The sequence below is a fragment of the Chrysemys picta genome, chromosome 4 (genome assembly GCF_011386835.1).
Source record: "Chrysemys picta bellii isolate R12L10 chromosome 4, ASM1138683v2, whole genome shotgun sequence".
Taxonomy (NCBI): Eukaryota; Metazoa; Chordata; order Testudines; family Emydidae; genus Chrysemys; species Chrysemys picta.
Window position 1 is genome coordinate 127,358,994 of NC_088794.1, and position 22,194 is coordinate 127,381,187.

Genomic DNA, 22,194 nt, shown 5'->3' on the forward strand with positions numbered 1-22,194 from the left:
TTAGTCCTTGTTTGCTGTACAAAATTTCTGGATTCACCTTATCAGCAGACTCTATAGTTCATTAATAGCAGTATTAATTTATTGCTTTAGAATAATGAGAACCTCAAAGAGGCTTTGACACTGAAAATTTTAATGTTGCTAATATCTTAAAATGGCATTAATTGATTGAAAGTTACTGAAAAATAATACAACACAAAAGAAAAAAAATTAGACTCAGGAATGTTCCAGATTCAAAATTTCAGGTCCCAATGTTTCTTTATTCAGTAACAGTAGCAATAATTCAGTTAACATTTAGAAAGGCAGTTCCTCAGACAGTATCTGCATTTTGTATGTGTGTCTGTGTTAATTTTGTGAGTTTAAAAGTACCGGTAGTTTAAAAGTCCCTAAGAAAGTTCTATGGCCCCAGTGTGCTGCACAAGAACAGGTGTTGTGGAGTTATAATTTGTCTCCACCCTCCTCTCCTTTAGAGGAAAGACTAACAAGATAGCTAGAATATGTGACGATAGAGGTGAACTGTTGGTAGGCAAAACGAGAACTGTTGGAGAGAATAAGGCAGGTCAACAGTAGAAATTTTGGCGGTATAATAATATCCTTTAAAGGTGTGAATTTTTATAAGATTTTATAACATACCAGCAAAAAGCCCTCGTGTGGACACAGCTTATTTCATTTGGGGAACTAGCATAAGCTAGTCTGGCAAAAAAAAACAAAAAATTCTTTTGTCTGTATACGCTGTCTCCACTGAGGGTGGAGGTTTGCATGTGTGGAAATGCCAGTAATAGCTACTATACCGACAAACCCTTTCTTGTACAGACCAGGGGCTTGGCTATATGAGGAAGTTAGCGTGTGAATTTAAAGTGCACTGTCTACTCCTCACTAACTCTCGGTGGAATGACACTCCTCCAGTGCACTGAGTGCCCTCAGGCAGTTTAGCTTAGAACACTTCCAAAGGGCTTTAAGCTAACGCCCACAAAGGAACGCTTAGGGCAGGTCTACACTTAAAATGCTGCATCAACACAGCTGTGCTGCTGTAGCGCTTAAGTGAAAAAGCTCCTACTCTGACATAGGACAGAGCTCTCCTGTTGGCATAGCTAATCCACATCTCCGAGAGGCGGTTGCTATGTCGACAGGAGAAGCTCTTTCACCAACATAGTGCTATCTACATAGGGAGTTAGGTCAGTATGACTACGTCGCTCAAGGGCGAGGATTTTTCACACCCCTGAGCCACGTAGTTACAAATGACATAGGTCTGTAGTAAGAAGAACAGGAGTACTTGTGGCACCTTAGAGACTAACAAATTTATTAGAGCATAAGCTTTCGTGGACTACAGCCCACTTCTTCAGATGCATATAGAATGGAACATATATTGAGGAGATATATATACACACATACGGAGAGCATAAACAGGTGGGAGTTGTCTTACCAACTCTGAGAGGCCAATTAAGTAAGAGAAAAAAACCTTTTGAAGTGATAATCAAGATAGCCCAGTACAGACAGTTTGATAAGAAGTGTGAGCATACTTACAAGGGGAGATAGATTCAATGTTTGTAATGGCTCAGCCATTCCCAGTCCTTATTCAAACCGGAGTTGATTGTGTCTAGTTTGCATATCAATTCCAGCTCAGCAGTCTCTCGTTGGAGTCTGTTTTTGAAGTTTTTCTGTTGTAATATAGCCACCCCCAGGTCTGTCACTGAATGACCAGACAGGTTAAAGTGTTCTCCCACTGGTTTATGAGTATTTTGATTCCTGATGTCAGATTTGTGTCCATTAATTCTTTTGCGTTGAGACTGTCCGGTTTGGCCAATGTACATGGCAGAGGGGCATTGCTGGCACATGATGGCATATATCACATTGGTAGATGTGCAGGTGAACGAGCCCCTGATGGTATGGCTGATGTGACTAGGTCCTATGATGATGTCACTTGAATAGATATGTGGACAGAGTTGGCATCGGGGTTTGTTACAAGGATAGGTTCCTGGGTTAGTGGTTTTGTTCAGTGATGTGTGGTTGCTGGTGAGTATTTGCTTTAGGTTGGGGGGTTGTCTGTAAGCGAGGACAGGTCTGTCTCCCAAGATCTGTGAGAGTAAAGGATCATCTTTCAGGATAGGTTGTAGATCTCTGATGATGCGCTGGAGAGGTTTTAGTTGGGGGCTGAAGGTGACAGCTAGTGGTGTTCTGTTATTTTCTTTGTTGGGCCTGTCTTGTAGGAGGTGACTTCTGGGTACTCGTCTGGCTCTGTCAATCTGTTTTTTCACTTCAGCAGGTGGGTATTGTAGTTTTAAGAATGCTTGATAGAGATCTTGGAGGTGCTTGTCTCTATCCGAGGGATTGGAGCAAATGCGGTTATATCTTAGAGCTTGGCTGTAGACAATGGATCGTGTGGTGTGTCCTGGATGGAAGCTGGAGGCATGTAGGTAAGTGTAGCAGTCAGTAGGTTTCCGGTATAGGGTGGTATTTATGTGACCATCGCTTATTAGCACAGTAGTGTCCAGGAAATGGACCGCTTGTGTGGATTGATCTAGGCTGAGGTTGATGGTGGGATGGAAATTATTGAAATCATGGTGAAATTCCTCAAGGGCTTCTTTTCACATCTACCAATGTGATATATGCCATCATGTGCCAGCAATGCCCCTCTGCCATGTACATTGGCCAAACCGGACAGTCTCAACGCAAAAGAATTAATGGACACAAATCTGACATCAGGAATCAAAATACTCATAAACCAGTGGGAGAACACTTTAACCTGTCTGGTCATTCAGTGACAGACCTGCGGGTGGCTATATTACAACAGAAAAACTTCAAAAACAGACTCCAACGAGAGACTGCTGAGCTGGAATTGATATGCAAACTAGACACAATCAACTCCGGTTTGAATAAGGACTGGGAATGGCTGAGCCATTACAAACATTGAATCTATCTCCCCTTGTAAGTATGCTCACACTTCTTAACTGTCTGTACTGGGCTAGCTTGATTATCACTTCAGAAGTTTTTTTTCTCTTAATGAATTGGCCTCTCAGAGTTGGTAAGACAACTCCCACCTGTTTATGCTCTCTGTATGTGTGTATATATATCTCCTCAATATATGTTCCATTCTATATGCATCCGAAGAAGTGGGCTGTAGTCCACGAAAGCTTATGCTCTAATAAATTTGTTAGTCTCTAAGGTGCCACAAGTACTCCTGTTCTTTTTGCGGATACAGACTAACACGGCTGCTACTCTGAAATAGGTCTGTAGTGTAGACCTGATCTTGGTCCACAGGAAGAGTCTATACACAGGGAATTAGTGCAGAGTGCCTAGTGTGCATTACCTGGTGTAAGCCAGCTACTGTGGCCTTTTTCCCTGTGTAGACAAGCCCCTAAAGAAAATTAACCCAGTAGCTGAATCTGCAACTTCAGACCAGCACCTGGACTCACAGTAAAAGAGAAAAGACCTGACCAGGAATTCCTTGCAAAGGACAGGAGGCTGGAAACAATCATCACCAGTCAGTTAATCACGTTGATAAAACAGACTACCCTCCCTACCCCCAAAATTAAGGAGTACAGGAAAGATCAACTCATTTGAGAGACTTTAGTCTTGTCTACACAAACCATTAGCCCATGGCAAAGTGGGGTGCTACTCTATCCTGCCCTACCTTGCTGTGGTCTAACTGTCCACATACACCCTGCTCATGTGTGTCAACACTTCATTAGAGCATTCTGATCCAGCTCCCTTTGGAATGAGCTCAAAGCACATTAACCAACTGTTAATGCATGTCAGCAGGGTGCACACTGACAGTAAGTCCACAGCAGGCTAGTGCAGGGTAGATTCACACCCCAGCTTGCCGTGGTCTAATTGTTTATGTAGCCAAGTCCTTTGTATCTTAAACAAAGACCCCCACAGGAGCCTTTCAGTAAGGACTACTTACAAAACAGGGGAAAGGTGAAATCAGACTTATTTAGATTATTGGCAATTTGTTATGATGTAAACTGTACACAGCAAGGAAGAAATATCAGCTGTTTATAGGCAAGGAAATGCTACATTAATATTTTATGGGTTTAGGAATGTATGTTAATGGTCTAAATATAGTCCCTAGTACCGTGCATGTCCTTCGCTGAATCACCTGAATTTTGCCAGCACTACATGGAAGCACTACAAACATGTCCAGCAGCTGAGCAATTATTTTGCACTAGGGTTTATGATTTTCCCCAAGAAGAGGATGCTGCGGGTATGCCTATCAAAAATCATAACCAAGAAGGGCCTGTTGAATTTAATTCGAGGAGGAGCAGAAATTTGACCAGACCTCCATGACATTTCCACAACAGACACTCCTGCAGCCTCAGTGCCATTCTCATGAATGTTCAATACAGCCTTGTGAATGACCTGCAAGGAAATGAAGCAAAGCTTTACATTGACTATTGAGCCCTGAATAATAGCAAGAGCTAAACTTCTTTATTTTTAAAACACCATTCTTTAGAAAATCAACTGTTAAGAAGCAAGTAGGGTAAGGCCAAGTCTACACTGCAAAGTGTTGTCAGAATAGCTAGGTTGGCCACACGTGTGAAAAACCCACATCTCCTAGTCGATATAGCAATGCCAGCAAAACCCCCCAGAGTAGAGGTAGCTAAGCTGATAAAAAAGTGCTTCTGTTGGCTTAGCTAACATTGAGGCGGTGTTAAACTCCTTCTGTTTACCCCTTTTTCCAGATCATTTATGAATATGTTGAACAGCACTGATTCCAGTACAGATTCTTGGGACCTCTCTCCATTCTGAAAACTGACAATTTATTCCTACTCTTTTTTCCCTATTAACCAGTTACTGATCCATGAGAGGATCTTCCCTTTTATCCCATGACTGCTTACTTTGCTAAAGAGCCTTTTGTGATGGACCTTGTTAAAGCCTTTCTGAAAGTCAAAGTACACTATACCCACTGGATCACCCTTGTGTACATGTGTGTTGAGCTCCCCACCAAAGAATTCTAATAGGTTGGTGAGGCACTATGTTGATAGTTGGCAGAATTCGAGATGTTTTAAAAATAATTTTGATGGATAATATTGATGTTTATTTTTAAGCATTTTTCTATATTTATTTATTGAAATGTTCATAGTTGTGCAAAATTATGGGTTTCTACACTTTTTTCTTTTTATCGATTTACATTTTCACAGTTGCAGGAAATTATGGGCTGGGGGCCAATAATAATTATTTAGTGACAGTAGATGTCGAGATTCAAAAAGTTATCCCTTTATAACCATTGAAACACAAATTGTCAACATCACATGTCCAAACATGCAAAGTAAATATCCTTAAATCATTCTCTAATACATTCTCAAGGAACATTTTTTTTACTTTGCCTATCTGTAAATTTAGATTATCATTGATGGAAATATTTTTTTCATTGGTTTGTGTGGCTATGGTTAAATCGACATTTATCGACATTTAGTGATAAAAATGTAGTCCTTCCAAGTAGAGCCATGCGCGGATAAAAATTTATATCCGTGGATGTGGATATCCATGGATATAAATCTAGGGTTACCATTCGTCCGGATTCCCCCGGACATGTCCGGCTTTTTTGAGTTAAAAATAGCGTCGGGGGGAATTTGTCAATGTCCGGACTTCCCCTCCTCCCCCCCCCATGCAGAGCGTGCGCGCGGCTTACAGAGCAGCCCGGGCTCCGGCAGCCAGAGCCAGAGCCCTTCCTTCACTTCCCCCTCCTCTCTCCTGAAACTTGACACCACTCCCCTCCTCTCCCTCCCCCTCCCTCCCTGCATTCACCGATCGCCGGCCGTTCGCTGTCTGGAGCTCCGACCCTGCTCCCCTTCCCCGCTGTCAAGCGCGCTGCTCTGCAGCACAGTAAGGGGGCCGGGGAGGGGGTCAGAGAAGCGGCAGGGAGGTTCTGGGGGGGGGGGGTAGTCAAGAGACAGGGAGCAGGGGGGAGGGTTGGATGGGTCAGGAGTTCGGGGGGGCTGTCTGGGGGTTGGGGGTGTAAGGTTTTGGGCAGTCAGGGTACAGGTGGGGGGGGTCTCAGGAGGGGGCAGTTAGGGGACAAGGAACAGGGAGGCTTAGGTAGGGGGTGGGGTTCTGGAGGGCAGTTAGGAGCAGGGATCCCAGGAGGGGGCAGTCAGGGGACAAGGAGCGGGGGGGGTCGGGAGTTCGGGGGGGGCTTTCTGGGGGGGGTGGATAAGGTTTTGGGCAGTCAGGGTACAGGTAGGAGGTAGGGTCCTGGGGGGAAGTTGGGGGGGGTCTTAGGAAGGGGCAGTTAGGGGATAAGGAACAGGGAGGCTTAGGTAGGGGGTGGGGTTCTGGAGGGCAGTTAGGAGCAGGAGTCCCAGGAGGGGGCAGTCAGGGGACAGGGAGCAGAGGGGTTTAGATGGGTCAGGAGTTCTGGGGGGGCTGTCAGGGTGTGGGGGTGTGGATAAGGGTTGGGGCAGTCAGGGGACAGGTAGGGGGTAGGGTCCTAGGGGGCCAGTTAGGATGTGGGGAAGGTCTCAGGAGGGGGCAGTCAGGGGACAAGAGGCAGGGAGGCTTAGGGAGGGGGTGGAGTCCTGGGGGGCAGTTAGGGGACAAGGAGTGGGGGGGAGGGTTGGGGGTTCTGAGGGGGCAGGAAGTGGGAGGGAGTGGAAGGGGCAGGGGCGGGGCTAGGACAGGACGGGGGCGGGGCTAGGGTGGGGCTCCTCCCATCCTCTTTTTTGATTGTTGAAATATGGTAACCCTATATAAATCGGTATCAGCAGAACTGCAGGGCTCTCCCGGGAACCGCAGCGGCGAAAGGAGCAGAACATGGGGCTGCCACTCCCAGGAGCCAGTGCCTTGCACCGACAGCTCCTCTGGTGTGGCTGTACTACCCCCAGTCCCGCCCACTGGGGTGGGCACCAGGCTCACCGGCAGCTGTCCCTGGCCATGCTCTTGTATTCAAGTGACGCGCATGCCCCCAGACAGGAGATGCAGACAGCTGTGTGGAAGAGATGGGGGCTGGGCTGCAGGCGGTTCAGCTGTGCCAGAGGAGCTGCTGGGGCGGGGCGCTGGGTCCTGAGAGCGGCGTCCCCACGTTCTGCTCCTTTCACTGCTGCAGTTCCCGGGAGCGCCCTGTGGTTCCGCGTATAGAGCTTTATGTCCGTGGATATCTGCATCCACAGATATAAATTTGTATCCACGTGGGACTCTACTTCCAAGCCTAACTATCTCTAATGAGAGTTAGAGAATATTTTGCCAAGTCCAATTTGTTCTTCTAATAATTATATATAATGGCCAAAATATTATTTTATTTTATACTTGTCTTTTCCTGATGTCCTCCAGCCTCTGTACATATAATGTGTAATCCCCTCTAAGCATGTTAATTCTCAATTTCAGCAAAGACAGACTCTCTTTGTCCCCTTTTCTTTGTACCCAAACTGTACCTACTGGTGTCAGAGGGAGTTTTGCCAATGAGTTCAATGAGAGCAGGATCAAACCCTTCAATGTTATAAAATATAAATGTAACATTTGTAAGAACAGACAAATCCATTTGTTACCATCTTTGTTTACAAACTTACTTTTGAAACCTTTAGTTCAGACTTTCCAGTGATTCCAGACAGATCAGCTTGGTCAGTGAACACATCGATCACACCCATTTTCTGGAATACCTCTTTTATGTCATAGGTACCAGAAATAGAAAATTTTGGAATGTGCAGATATATTGTTCTGTTAAAAAAGAAACACAGAAAAGTTTTGGCAAATCATGTGATTCAGAGACCACTACAGAATAGGGTCAAGTTGGTGACACTTGTATTTATCTCTCAAACTTAAAGAGTCTGTGTGCTGTATTTGACCAGCAGGTTTGAACAGTGTGTTTGAGTAAGAACTGAGCATCTATGGAAGAGAGTTCCTTGTCAAAAGCCTATATTCTCAACTATACCACTTTATGCAAGAGTCCGTTGTAGTTCACTGATTCTGGGGCTATTTTATGATGGCCCTGGGCCTAGTGTGGATTAGAGCAGCCTTTGTAGTATTCTAATTTAGGACAGTAGGCTAAGGTGCTCCAACAGGCCTTCTGCCACCTGGCAATTGCCAGAGTGGAGTAGTGTTCTGGCCATGTCAGATACCAGTCTCAACATATCCCCTGTGCCAGGGGCATAAGGAAATGTGGGGCAAAGGTGCCAGTGCCAGATGGGTACTCCCCACTACCAGGGAATTCATTGGTAAGTCTCTCAGTATCAATATCATTAGCCCCATTTACAAATGGAGAAACTGAGGCCATGTCTACACTATGGGCGCTACAGCAGAGTAGCTGTGGCACTGTAGCTATGGCTCTATAACCCAGTAGTTAGACTACAGAGCCAGAAGGACTTTGTCAATCACTGTAGAAACTCCACCGCACTGAGCGATGGTAGCTAGGTTGATGGATTTGTCCATTGACCTAGCTGTGTCTACATAGAGGGTTAGGTTGGCATAGCTACAGCACCTGGTGGATTTTTCATACCCTTCAACACCATAGCTATGGCGATCTAAGTTTTAAGTGTAGACCTGGTCTGAGGCACAGAGAGATGGTCACACAGCAGATGAGTAGCAAAGCCAAGAAAAGAACCCCGGTCACCTGACTCCCTGCTCAGTGCCTTTCCACTGGACCACACTGCCTCTGCAGTCAGTACAGAGAATGACAACTTGGTGTGTGTAACTTAGACCTGGGTCACCTTTCCCCCCAGTAAAACACATGGGAGGAACCTAAGAGTATGCCTACACTGCAATAAAAGACCCACAGCATGGCTGCAGCTGGCCCAGGTAGACACTCGGGCTGGTATGTCAGCTCTGAGACCCCGCAAGGTGTTGGGTCTCAGAGTCTGGACTCCAGCCACAGTCCACACTCCAGCTCTGCCTGAGCCCCACTAGCCTAAGTCACTGAGACTCCGTGCCACGGGTTTTTACTGCAGTGTAGACATACCCCTAGAGGGTAAGTATGGACTAGGGTTCCATACCCTGCCCATCACAGGACCCCCATGCTCTGGTTCATTTTCTATATAATCTTCACAGGATCATTGGGAGAGCACAGTATTCTGCTCCTCGCCTGGTGAGAACTCACCTACTCCCTGAGCAGACCCTGATTCTTCCACAGAAGCAACAGACTGTGTATGGCCCTCATCACTATGCTAACTGAGTGCCTCACAATTAATGAATAGATGTTATTTTCACTGTTCCCCTGTGAGGTAGGGAAGTATTATCTTCATTTTACAGATGGGGAACCTGGGCAAACATCAGACAAAGTGACTTGCCCAAGGAAATCTGTGGCTGAGCCAGGAACTGAACGCAGGTCTCCTGAGTCATAGTTCAAGGTCCTATCCACTAAATCACCCTTCCCATCTGCCCCTTCTCATGAAAGGAAAGGGAGGCCTGTTCTTTAAGGGGCCCTCTGTGTGCAGATTTCAGTTGAACTATCTGCCCTTAATAGTTTGTTTTTCATGTGAGATTCTGTCCTAATTTGCAGTAAAACATTTCTCAATGCAGCTGTAGCTAAAAGATTACCTTTCTTTGAAGGCCTTTCTCCATTTAGGCAACGTTTTTTTCAAGAGAGCTTTTTCCACCTCCTTCATTTTTTCTTCATCAGGCAGAATAAACAATGCTACAGCATTTCCACTATAAGGTATTTGCACCAGCCAGCAGGACAGCTCCTTATCATAGTGATGTTTGTAACTGCCCTTGCGGTACATCATATTAACTTTAACAGAGGTTTTCCCATCCACAAAAAAATCCTCTTCTTTTGTGTATAAATAATTAAAGGGCTCTTCCCAATGGGCTTATGAAAAAAAAGAAAGAGAATGCAATTGAATATACTGCAAAGTGGAAATATTAGTATGAATCAGACTAATTCAAGTGCACAAAGCCCACAGGATCTGATCCTGCAACTTTATTTATAGCAAATGTGTTTTATAAGTTGATACACCTCTCGATTTTATGAAGCTTGGTTTTAGTGCTATTCTCTTAGATGTTTAAAGGCCACTATTAACTGATAGAGTTATGAACATCATGTCTAAACTGAGCCTGTATATATCCATCAGATTAATACATATTGCATAGAAATATGGGTATTTGCTTCAAAGTCAGTTTCTTTCACTCTTAAGTGGGGAAAAAACACATTTGTAGTATTATAGAATGACTTTCCTGATTGGAGTATTTCCCAGATAGAGCATCTAACAGGCCCAGCAATGATGACAGGGTCCCTTCATTTAAAATATAAATTAAGTTTCATTGTCCCAGATTTTAGTCAACCTTCAAAAGCTCATGGTTGCAATAAACACCCACATTATAACAATTCTTACCTTTAAAGAAAACGTAGTTAATAAGAATCATTACAGTGAGTGGATCAAGATCCTGGACTAAATCAACAATTTTCCCATGGGTTTTCTTCTCAATGTAATTATTGATCTGTTTCACAGCATTGGTAGAATTGTTAAAGTCACTAGAAAAAACTTCTGATTTATAAAAGTTTTTAACATCTTCTAAAAACTTTTTGAGTGGTTTCAGTCTCTCTCCTAGGAAAAGGGCATTGCCCATATTCAGCTGGATCTCCCTGTCTGGACGGTTTAGCGCACAGATGAGATGGCAAAAGCCTTCATGTATCTCCTTTTCCTGAGTCTTGTTCAGGTCAAAGGTAAGTCCTTTGTGAATCTGATTCAGAGTAGCTGATTTAGCCCCAAGTGCCAGCATCGAAAAGGCAGTAGAGATGCTTATGGGAGAGAAGAAAATATTTTTGTCAGCTGTCTCTGATATAACTTGCTTGTAAAATCTAAATGCAAAGTCAATATTGCTGGGGGCCAGTTTGAAGTAGGTCTTGCTTTCGCATGTATAAACTCCTTCAACAGGGCAATTGGGTTCCCTGGTGGATGCATCTTTATGACCACCCCAGTCATTGTGGTGATCAGGCTGACGATGACAATGACTGATTGCTTGAAGTCCAGTCAGTAACAAACACACAGAGAGGGTAGGCTTCATTTTCCTTTGGCTTTATTCTGTAAAATATTTAGATTTACAGAAGTTAGTTAAGAAAATTATTCCTTTTTTCCTGTGTACTATGAGATCTGTTGCTTACTATTCAGTGATTAACACCTGTTGTGGAATCCATTGGAGCTACACTATGGATGAATTTGTCCCACTGATATCACATTCCAGGCTAATGTCATAGAACTCACCTTTCCAAGACACAAAAGTTTGCATGTGGCCTTTTTAACCTGTCACGAGCCAGAACTAATGACAGCAGGGCATGGAGCTTGAAACAAAGTGAAATTTTCCTCAAAAATGTAAAAAGCTCACTTTCAAGATTTCACATTTCAGAGGCCAATAACTCTCAAAAGAAATATATGCCTCCTGATAAATTCTTTATGTGATCACATGCTCTCTCAAATGAGATAGCTTAGATCGTATTAAGGTTCATATAAACTTGCAAAAGACTGAAAACTTTCAGAATACCTTTTCCCAGTAAAAATTGGATCACAAACAGCATTTACTTTTATAATCTACACTTCAGGATTGCTGTTGCTGCTATATTTGCCTTCCACAGTTTTCCAGGTCATTAAAATCTGCTAATTAAATAAAAATGTGCTATAAAACACACAGTACAGTGTTCCGCACAGAATTCATGCTTTGGTTTCTACTACCAATGATTATTTTTGGTACAAGTTTCCTAAAAGGCAAATACAATGAAAGGGTCATTAATGTATCTCTGGCAATAATCTCTCTGCAGAGACACATGAAAAAGATCTAGATGGCTTCCTAGTATGTTTTTCTGCCATTTTAGTCAAAATGTTGACAGTTTCCCATCATTTAAAATATAAATTGCAGTTACTTTGTCCTAGCTCCCTCCTCCACCAGAACACTAGTTTATAATGGCCCCTTGAATGTTTTGTGTATTTTTGTTTTTTTAAATCAGAATAGGGTGTTCTCTCTACCTGTTACAAAGTTGCCCACAGGTACTTCCATAAACTAAATAATTCCATAAACTAAAGTGCATATGATACAGATAATCAGAAATCAAAGGATCCAAGGAAAAATTAAGACAGTACTCACAGTACATTGCAAAGGATCCTCTATGTCCATCTGATCTGGACTGCTCCTTGCTCTATTGATTACTGCTGAACAGTAGTGTCCTCCATTAATCATTAATCAAATCAAATAAAAATGACGAGAGAGGATGCAGAGCAAACAATGATGAAGCTTGTTTTTCTGGGACATTTTGCCCACCTTTCACCCATGCAGTGCAGATTCGAGCTACCAGTCAGAGATGGCAGAGTGCAGAAGGGGCAGTGTTTCTTGCTGCCTCCCTTGCCTGCAGAAGCCTCCCTATGCAAACAGTATGTGATTGGAGCTCCACTGGAACTGAAGTGTTTTTGCCCAGGAGTGGCCACTCTTCACAATATGCTTTCCTGGGCCAGGGGCTAAAAGCTGCATGCGTTATTGGTGCTCAGATGACCATAAACTCCCAGCAGAGAGATTAGAATGTGCTACCTATATGAGGAATTCAGTGACAGCACATCATGGGAGCCACTTAGGGATTGGGGACAAACTTCCCAGGGGCACCACAAGCTGCATCCTTCACCTCTTTTAATGTATCCCCCATTCTCACACAGTAGAGGAGACAATAAATGTAAGATGGGTCATTTTGGCGAAGATCCTCAAAGATATTTAGGTGCCTAACTCCCAGTCTGAGCCTTTTTACTCCTTTTCACAAGTGATTTTTTTCTCCCCTCCACAGATTTTGCTGTTCATGCATTTCCTGCCTGGGACCCTGTTCACATTAGACATGAGAGCAAATCAATGGTTTTCTAGGGCCAGTTTGGTAGTTTGCATTGCCCACATGTTTATTTTAAAATAACTCTCTGGAGACTCATTTTCTAAAAGGATTGGGTGCTAGTGGGCAGGCATGTGAAAGGTCCTAACTGCTCAGTGGTGCCTCACACAGCCAAATTGCTGCAGGGCCGCAGAGGGACAACAATGTTCCCTCCCTCAAACGGAGGCTAGGGGCAACAAAGGTACAGAGGAAGTGGAAGACGGCAAGCAAAGGTGGAAGGCTGGAGAGTTGGGCTAAATGTATAATGAAAGAGTGCCAGTATGAATCACCAACCAGAGAAATGCAGACAATGTCCATTGCTCTATGACGGAGTTACGGAATCAGAAAATGCCTGTGAATGAAACTCTGCCCAGATGCAGGGCTGGCTTTAAGCCGATTTGGCCGATTCCTCAGAATGGGGCCCCGTGCCTAAGAGGGCCCCGCAACGTCCGGGGCTGCCGGCGGAGCGGGAAAAAAAAAAAAAAAGCTGCTTCTCCCCCCTCCCTCCAGCACTTGCGCCACCATACAGCTGATCAGCGCAAGCCTGGGAGGGAGAGGTGAGGAGGAAGTGCTTGGGGAAGATGTAGGGCAAGGGCAGGGATTTGGGGAGGGATCCAATGCGGCAGGGAGGGGGCAGAGTCGGGGTGGGGCCAGGGCGGAGTTGGGACGGGAGACAATTCGCGTCCCGGCATGGGGCCCCGCACCTGCTAAAGCCAGTCCTGCCCAGATGTGTGGACAAATGAGGACAAAGAATACGAAGTTTTGTCTAGCTCAGCAGTTCTCAAACTGTGGGTTGGGCCCCCAAAGTGGGTCGTGACTCTGTTTTAATGGGGGTGCCAGGGCTGGCGTTAGACTTGCTGGGACCTGGGACCAAAGCTTTAGCCCAAGCCCCACTGCCCAGGCCGAAGCCAAAGCCCGAGGGCTTTAGCCCTGGGTAGCGGGGGTCAGGTTACAGGCCCCCGCCTGGGGCTGAAGCCCTTGGGCCCTGTCCTGGGAAGCAGGGCTCAGGCAGGCTCAGGCTTTCAGTCCCGCCTACAGGGGTCTTATTGTAAAGGGGGTTGCAGTGCAATGAAGTTTGAGAACCCCTGTTATAGCTCATTAAATATAGGATGGACAAGGAGCCTGGAACTAGTAGCCTTAAGTCAAGACTAGGAATCTGTGAGGAAAATGGGGGAACTGGAAGCCAGTTGGCTAGGAGAGGGGCAATGAGATTGGATGAGGAACTGGTGGGAGGAGGAGATTGGGGCTAAGAACCACTGGCAGTGGGAAGAGGAGACCAGGATCTGGGGTTAGGGGAGAACTGGGACTGGCTGGACAAAAAGACTAGGGCAAGGGACCAGAGAAGGGACAGTAACTGAGACTGAATGAGGATGAGGAATGAGTGTAAAAACAGTAAGCAATCACATAATTAAAATCTGGCATAATGCATACTCACACTGGGGATGAATTAAGGTTAAATGGGCAACCTTAGTTCTAGCATCATCTGACGTGTGTGTGTGTGTGTGTGTGTGTGTGTGTGTGTGTGTGTGTGTGTGTGTGTGTGTGAATTCCAGGGGATTCTGCTTGTGTAAAGCAGTGGCAATTCAGTGGTTACTAAGGAGGTGGTGTGGAATCCAGATCAAAGCACAGAGCAGAAGGTCAATGACTTATAAAGTAATTGATCCTCCTTCTTATCTTAGCCCAGGCTTCAGGTGACAGATAAATACATTTATGATATATCGAAGCTTTGATAACATTTTCAGGATTTCAGGTAGGGCCAGCTATTCTCTGACCGCTGAAGCTATGGCTATATGTATTCCATACTTATGTTCTTTGGCACCATGTATTTAAAATGGGAACAGAACATATTAGCTGGTGAATGGTTGCAATGTTTCTTTATTCAATAACAGTAGCTGTCACTCACAGCTAACATCCTGGTGAAGCAATTCCCAGTTGGTACATTTTAGAAGTTTGTGACCTCAGTTGTTGTTTACCAGTCCCCCAGTCCACTTGCGCTGGGGGAGAGCTTTTCTGGAACTTCCTTTGTTTTATGGGAGGCACTAGCAGAAAGCTGGAGCATGCAGAAAATGGGGGTGAACTATTAGTAGAAAAAAATAGCGAATGTATGAAAGAACCTGCTGGAAAGATAGAACTTGAAAGGAACTGGCTTGGTAGCCTGGCTCAGTCTGCAGCTCCAGACCAGCAGCAGGTGCCTGGGCAGAAGCACAGGGAGTGGACAGTACTTGGGAATATCAAGAGACGGACTGGCAGTACCTACCTGGGAACAGTCATCGATATGTTGAATGGGCTGATAAAATACATACAAAATAACCCCAAATTTAGTAGTTGAGGACAGCACAAGTAAACTGAGAAGCTTTGCAATTTAAACCACAATCCTCCAGAAACCTTATCAGGAATCAGTTTCCAGTGAAGTTTGGGTAACACATTTGTTGACTCCAAATTACAAAACTGAGGAAAAATTAGGCCTCTTTATTAAGGACTTGTCTACACTGGCAAGTTTCTGTGCAACAAAGCAGCTTTTTGCGCTCACACTGCAGGCGTGTACACACTGCCAAGCCACTTTGTGCGCAGAAACTCCTCCGTTGCAGCACTGCAAAAAACCCCACCTCAACGAGAGTCGTAAGGCTATTTGCGCAGCGGCTCCAACGCTCTATTGCCAGTGTAGACACTTGATTGCTTTCTGCGCTATAATTGGCCTCCAGAGCTGTCCCATAATACCTCAAGTGACCACTCTGCTCATTGTTTTCAACTTGGCTGCCCTGAAGGCATGTGCCCCTCCCCTTTCAACACACCATTTCTAACAGCCATTGCATGCTGTGCTGATCTGCTCCGGGACACCAAGCAAACCATTAATGTGGAATGCTCATGCTGTTAAACATAGAGACAGGTGTGTGTGTGAGGGAGAGGGAGAGGGAGAGAGAGAGAGAGAGATTGCTGTGTAGAGAGCCCAGGGAAGGAGCCGGGGGCTGATGTCAGGGTTTCCCCCTCCCCCTGCCTCAGGACTGGTTGCTTCCTCCCGCTGTCTGAACTCACAAGACAGCATGCTGACACACTCTCTGTCCCCCAAAACAGTCTCTTTCCCCCACTCCCTGCCCCAGACACCACCCCCCACTTCAGTTGAAAAGCACTGGCAATGTAGTAGGATGCTCATGGAACAATGGGATTGGGAAACCTGCATCATGTGACGCTGTGCCTGCCCCATGAGGCATTGCAAATCCTTCTCAAAGACCCTGCTGCCAGTTGCACAGTGGTATAGCTACCACAATGCCCTGCTGTCTTTGCTGTTGCAAGAGCTGCTAATGTGGATGTGCTCCACCGTCACACACTGAGCACAGTGTGGACATGCAACAGCGGTTTAATTCCAGCAGTTTAATAAAAGTGGTATAACTTGTGGTGCAGAAACTTGCCAGTGTAGACATCCCCTTAGATTTACCTGTAGTTCTTATAATATATGCTTTGGATTTTAGTCAAGGAAGAAATCTCAGGTTTTTTATAGAGTATAGGTAGCTTCTTGACTGCACAGGTAACATAGGTGATTGGCACCCAGATCTGGGCACCTGGGTTAGCCTAGCCTGGGTGAGAGCATATCCACTGTAAACCCTGAGTTGTGGTTATTGTGTCCTTACTATTTCTGCACTATTTCTCCCCTGTGTGTATCTGGGAGCATATCCCTGGGCTCTTTGTGCTGAAATACTCTGGGGTTCTTTCCCAGTCAATTGTGGAAGAACTTGTCTGTCCTTCAGGGGAATTGTGGGAAGGGTGTTGGAGGACTATTAGCACTCCAATGATTTTGCTTATGTCCTCACTGCAAAATGAGTTGAGTTGAACCAGAGCCTGGGTTCTAATCCACTGTCCAACAGCATAAGCTATCCAGGGTTTAAAGCACATCCAAGCCTGGGTCAGAGTTTTTCTTGAGTAGAAGTTGGGGTGTTTGGGCTAAAACCCAGGTAAAAGCCCACATTAACTGTGCAGTGAAGACATACCCTAGGAGTTAGAACATTACTATTTTACTTTTGAGGAATATCTGATAAAATTTAGATATAGTTATTAGCATATCATGGTCTGTACTTGCTCATGGGAATTCAGCCAGCTGTTAATGTCAGCACTTCAAGACATATAGAAGCTGATCCGTTATTTGTCAGTAGGGTTCACCATTTAGCCCCAAAGAGGATGTGGAGTAATAATCATCATTAGGAAGAGCCTGTTGAATGTAATAGTAGGAGGAGAAAGTTAAACTAGAGAATCAGTCTTAAAATCCACAATAGTGGCTCCAGCCATCTCAGCTCCTCTATGAAGAACATTAAACAGGACCTTGTGGACAACCTCCCAAGCAAATAGACTCTAGAAGAGATCAGTGAACAATGGCTGGGGATAAACTAATTTTGTAAAGCAAAGTTCTTCAGAAAGCCAACTAATAAGGAAAGAGCAGGGTAAGAAAAGGATCGGTGGAAAACAAATCTCACTAGATCTAGTCCGGCAAAATTCCCAAGGACTTTAATAGGAGTTTTTTCTACATCAGGACTGCAGAATTAGGCACAAAAATGTGAAAAGACAATGTCAGTTACTTTTACAATGCAATTGCACTGAGGAAAAAGATACCATACTCATACTATAGGAACAGCACAGGATAAGAAACATAGCAAACAAATATAATGTGTCCTGAGTAGGGCATGGTGTGGATTTGTACAGTGCCAACAGACCTGCTAGGAGGCATTGTACCTATATATGGAGGCACAATGTCTCTTGGAGCTCCCTGAAATGCAGAAGGAGCAATTCCAACATTTGCAATGGCTGTAGGAGCAGACCCTTTAATATGATAAAATATAATCACAGCTACAGAGAAATCCACTTCTTTCAAACAGAAATTACCAACTTACTTTTGAAATCTTCTGCTCTCTGGCTCCCGAATGAGTCCAGACAGACCAGTGTGGTCAGTGAACACCTCTGTCACGCCCATTTCCTCAGATCTCTCTTTTTTATCATAGGTACCAGAAATAGAACATTTTGTCCTATACTGATTATTTCGCTGTTCAAAAAAAAAAGCTGTTGAAACAGCTCATTCGGATAACACTGAAGAACTTGTGTCAGTTAGTGAGATCTGACGGTGCTTTTGCAACAATTGAGGGGTGTTTACATTTGTTTGTGTGAACAGTGTGCTTGAGGGAGGACTGAACATATTGGGAAGAGATGAGCCTTTGCATAATACCTGAATGTTCCTTTATGGATTTTGTTGTCTTTGAAGAAATGCCCCCTCGTTACTTCAATGGCATAATTTCTGTTCCTTGGGTACAGGGAGTGGCACAGAGCTGCTGTAGTGACTCCTGTGTCAGCTGCACACTGTACAGAACATGGCTGGGGCACCTCTGCATCCAGGTTACCAGAACAGTCCATCAAGGCCATTTGCGGCCATCAGAGTTTAGAGCAGCCCTGAGAATACTACAATCTATGGCAGGATCCAGGCTGGGGTAGACCCAATCCCAGGATTTCCGCAAAGGCAGTTAAAGAGTTTAAGAGCCTCACCCTCAATGTGTGTCACAGCTGCCATACAAATAAAACCTGATTAATTTAGAAGTAAAATGATTTGATTTCCGGTTGTTTAAAACTCCTTGGTACCTGTTTCCTTTTATTAACAGCTATTTAACTCAAAAGCCAGAAGGAAGAGTTGGGGGAAAATTGTTGAGTTGAATGGAGTTTGACCCAATGGTGTAACTAAGGACTTGCCTACACACAAAAATTGTACCTGTTTAACTACAGCAATATAGATACAGCAGTCTAACCTCCCTCACATGGATGTAGGTATACCTGTATAAAAGGTACTTATACCAGTATAGTTTTTTCCCATAAGCAACTGCATCCTCAGTAGGGAGGTTATACTGGTATAACTATTTCAGCAAGAAATCACACTCTTAACCCAAAGACTTATACCAGAACAAAAGCTGTGTGTGAAATCGGGTACACTGTGCTTAACTCTTGCAGCATTTTAACAAATCTTTGACATACCAGTATGTAGAAAGTAAACTGCACACAGCAAAAGTCAAGGAGAATCATGGCTGACCATCAAAACTAAATTCAGCACCACTTAAAAAAAGTTTCCGCACATAAATTTGTATATGGATTTAGTACCTTTTATATCCACTTAAGAAAGGATCTTAAACTCTGCTGTAAACAGAACAATGCTCATACATACGTATTTTCCCCTCTATACAGGGGAAAAACATATTTACAATCCTTAGGCGGCAGGCACCAGAACTGAGAGCAGGACAATTCCTGGGCTGTCAATATTCCTCCTGCTGGAATCCAGACAGCATGCAGAAAAAGGAGGATGGCGCAGATGTAGAAGGGTGAGGAAAGGAGTGTGGGAGCCTTTCATGCTTTGTCAAGATAGTGGATAATTGTAATTTTAATTAACAGGTCTTCAAAATTATAATGTGCTAGAAAACACAGATACAGTTCCCCACACAGAGTTCATTAGATTTTTAGTACCAATCATTTCTTCGTACAATTTCCTAAAATGCATTAAAAACAGAATGTGCACTAACTGGTCATGTTGACAACAATCTCTCTTTAAGAGGCAAAACCAAATGGCTTCCCATTAAATTTAGTTCCCATTTCAGCCAGACTTCCTCTGTCAGAGAATTCAGTTCTGTTCATCCCCTGATGACTGCCTCTGTCAGATTTACTATACAGAACTGACTGTTTTCTATATTTGCTACAAATTCACCCATAAACTAAACTGCATATAACATGAATTCAAAATGTCAGGAAAAATTAATACCGTACTTACAGTCATTCAAAAGGATCCTGTCATGCCCAGCTGATCTGCACTTCTCGTTGCTGTATTATTTACTACTAAACAGTATTAAACGGAGTGTCTTATAGTAAATACGATTCTGATCAAATAAAAAATATCAGAAAGAATATAGAGTAAACAATAAGGCAGTTTGTTTTTCTGAACACCTACAGCCAGATGCCCACTCTCCAGTACAGAATGGAGCCAATGCTAAGGGAAGGAAGGGATCTGGGCATCATATAGATGGGAGCAGTGACTAAGCCACTTGCTGTTCCCCAGCTTTTCGGTTTGTTTATGCATAATTAGAGCTTCACTGAAACGAGGAACCCATGCCCACAAGCAGCTGCCCGAACACTATGGTTCCCTGGGACAGGCACTAAATTTCATTTCCAAAAAGCCACACAGGTTACTATTGCTCAGATGAGCGTTATTTTCCAGAAGATAGGATTGGTAGGGTCCGCGTTGGGAGAGAGGGAGCCAATAGCATGGGAATCTGCCATGCTGATGAGAGGAAACTGTTCCCTGGAATCGATAAAGAGAGGCTTCTTCACCCATCTGATTGGAGAGCCACATTACTGGGGCTCGCCGTCCATCTGGCACTGCAATCCTCGTCCCCATTGTCTCATCTCTAGATATCAATATCGCCCCCAAAGAGGAGTCGATGGAGATGCACCACACTGAACCCTGTTCCACAAGAACGATTTGCCCTTCTCACATGTTTTTACATAGGAGAGTGTGATCGAGACCCTAAATTCCTGTTTATGCATGCCCTGCATGTGATCTTGTCCATGTTAGACATGACAGTCAAGCTCTTAATGTGATTTGAACTGGGATTTTAACAATTTCCTTTACACCAAAACTCTAACACTGGGCCTTCTGATTATATAAAATACTACAACCTGCAGCACCACTCCAAGTAGTCAGGAACCACCACAGATAAAAATGTAAGCTTCAGTCCTGCAAGGAGTTACACATCTACTGAATTTTAAGCATGTGAGTAATAATGAATATTCATGTGCTTAAAGATAAACCTGTTTTTCGGTCTTTGCTAGATCAGGCCATAAGCCAATAAGTAATAAAAATAAAAATATTCAAAAGAATGACACTTCAAAGAAATGGAAATATTTCATGGAGACATGTCAATTTGTTAGAAGTTGTATATGTTTCAATTAAAAGTTTTTAAATTTTTCTAATATTTTTTTACTCGCATCTCATTTTTTTTGGTAATTTTTTTGCCAACTTTTTTTCCAGTGTGTGAGGGGATGGGGAGGGGGAGCAGAAAAGTGAGAGAAAGTGAGATTTTTCTCCAGAAAATTGAAATTAAGTTTTGTGTATTCTTTTGAAAAAATTCTTTTAGAAAATTATCACACATACACACACAAATTCATAAAAAAGTGAATGAAACAAGAAAAGTATTAGAGTATAATTAACTCCTATAGCTAGTTCATTATAGTCTAAGTACCCAGGCAGAGATGCACCAATACTGCCAGGAAGAGCAATCATTCCAGCAATCTGAACAGAATAAATCACAGGTCAAGGAAGATGCAGTTAGCTTTAGGGTTCGTATGCATAGGGCTCCCCATCCTAAGGTTGGGGAGTCCTATGAGTACTTGGAGCAAGGGTTAGGGTTCCTATGGGCAGGGACCCTTGTGCTAAGGTTAGGGTTCCTTTGATTAGGGTACTTGGAGTTAGGGTTCCTCTGGATAGGGCTCCCCATCCTGGGGTAAGAGTTCCTATAGTTAGGGTACTTGGAGCTATAGTTAGGGAGTGTAGGGGTAGGATGCTTGTAGCTAGGCTTAGGTTCTTATAGGTAGGCTTCCCTGCAATAGGATTATGATTCAGAGTTAGGATTCTTAGGGGTAGGGGACTTGGAGCTAGGGTTAGGGTTCCTATGGTGTCATAACTATAAAGGGAAGGGTAACAGCCCTCCTGTGTACAATACTATAAAATCCCTCCTGGCCAGAGACTCCAAAATCCTTTTACCTGTAAAGGGTTAAGAAGCTCAGGTAACCTGGCTGACATCTGACCCAAAGGACCAATAAGGGGACAAGATACTTTCAAATCTTGGTGGGGGGAAGGCTTTTGTTTGTGCTCTTTGTTTTGGGGGTTGTTCGCTCTTGGGACTGAGAGGGACCAGACACCAATCCAGGCTCTCCAAATCTTTCTGAACAAGTCTCTCATATTTCAAACTTGTAAGTAAACAGCCAGGCAAGGCATGTTAGTTTTTAATCTTTGTTTTCTCAACTTGTAAATGTACCTTTTTGCAAGAGTGTTTATCTCTGTTTGCTGTAACTTTGAACCTAAGGCTAGAGGGGATTCCTCTGGGCTCTTTAAGTTTGATTACCCTGTAAAGTTAGTTTCCATCCTGATTTTACAGAGATGATTTTTACCTTTTTCTTTAATTAAAAGCCTTCTTTTTAAGAACCTGATTGATTTTTCCTTGTTTTTAGATCCAAGGGGGTTGGATCTTGATCCACCAGGAGTTGGTGGGAGGTAGGAGGGGGGGGTGGTTAATTTCTCCTTGTTTTAAGATCCAAGGGGTTTGGATCTGTATTCACCAGGGAATTGGTGAAGAGTCTTTCAAGGCTACCCAGGGAAGGGAATTAGCACATTTGGGAGTGATGGCAGCGGACCAGATCTA

General features: G+C 43.9%; 1 protein-coding gene across 2 annotated transcripts; it reads right to left on the reverse strand.

Moving 5' to 3' along the window:
• Positions 1-236: 236 nt before the first annotated feature.
• On the reverse strand, positions 237-17,778 carry LOC101933271 (alpha-1-antitrypsin-like). 2 transcript variants are annotated; one of them, XM_065595656.1, is made up of 5 exons: positions 17,641-17,778; positions 10,260-10,949; positions 9,466-9,736; positions 7,503-7,650; positions 237-4,356 (listed from the first exon to the last, which is right to left on the reverse strand). In XM_065595656.1, the coding sequence occupies exons 2-5, from the start codon at positions 10,930-10,932 to the stop codon at positions 4,153-4,155; spliced, it is 1,296 nt and encodes a 431-aa protein (XP_065451728.1). In that variant the 5' UTR covers positions 10,933-10,949; positions 17,641-17,778; the 3' UTR covers positions 237-4,152. The 2 variants fall into 2 exon arrangements, with proteins under 2 accessions (XP_065451728.1, XP_023958951.1); XM_024103183.3 differs by lacking the exon at positions 17,641-17,778 and adding an exon at positions 12,004-12,161.
• Between the last annotated feature and the right edge of the window lie 4,416 nt (positions 17,779-22,194).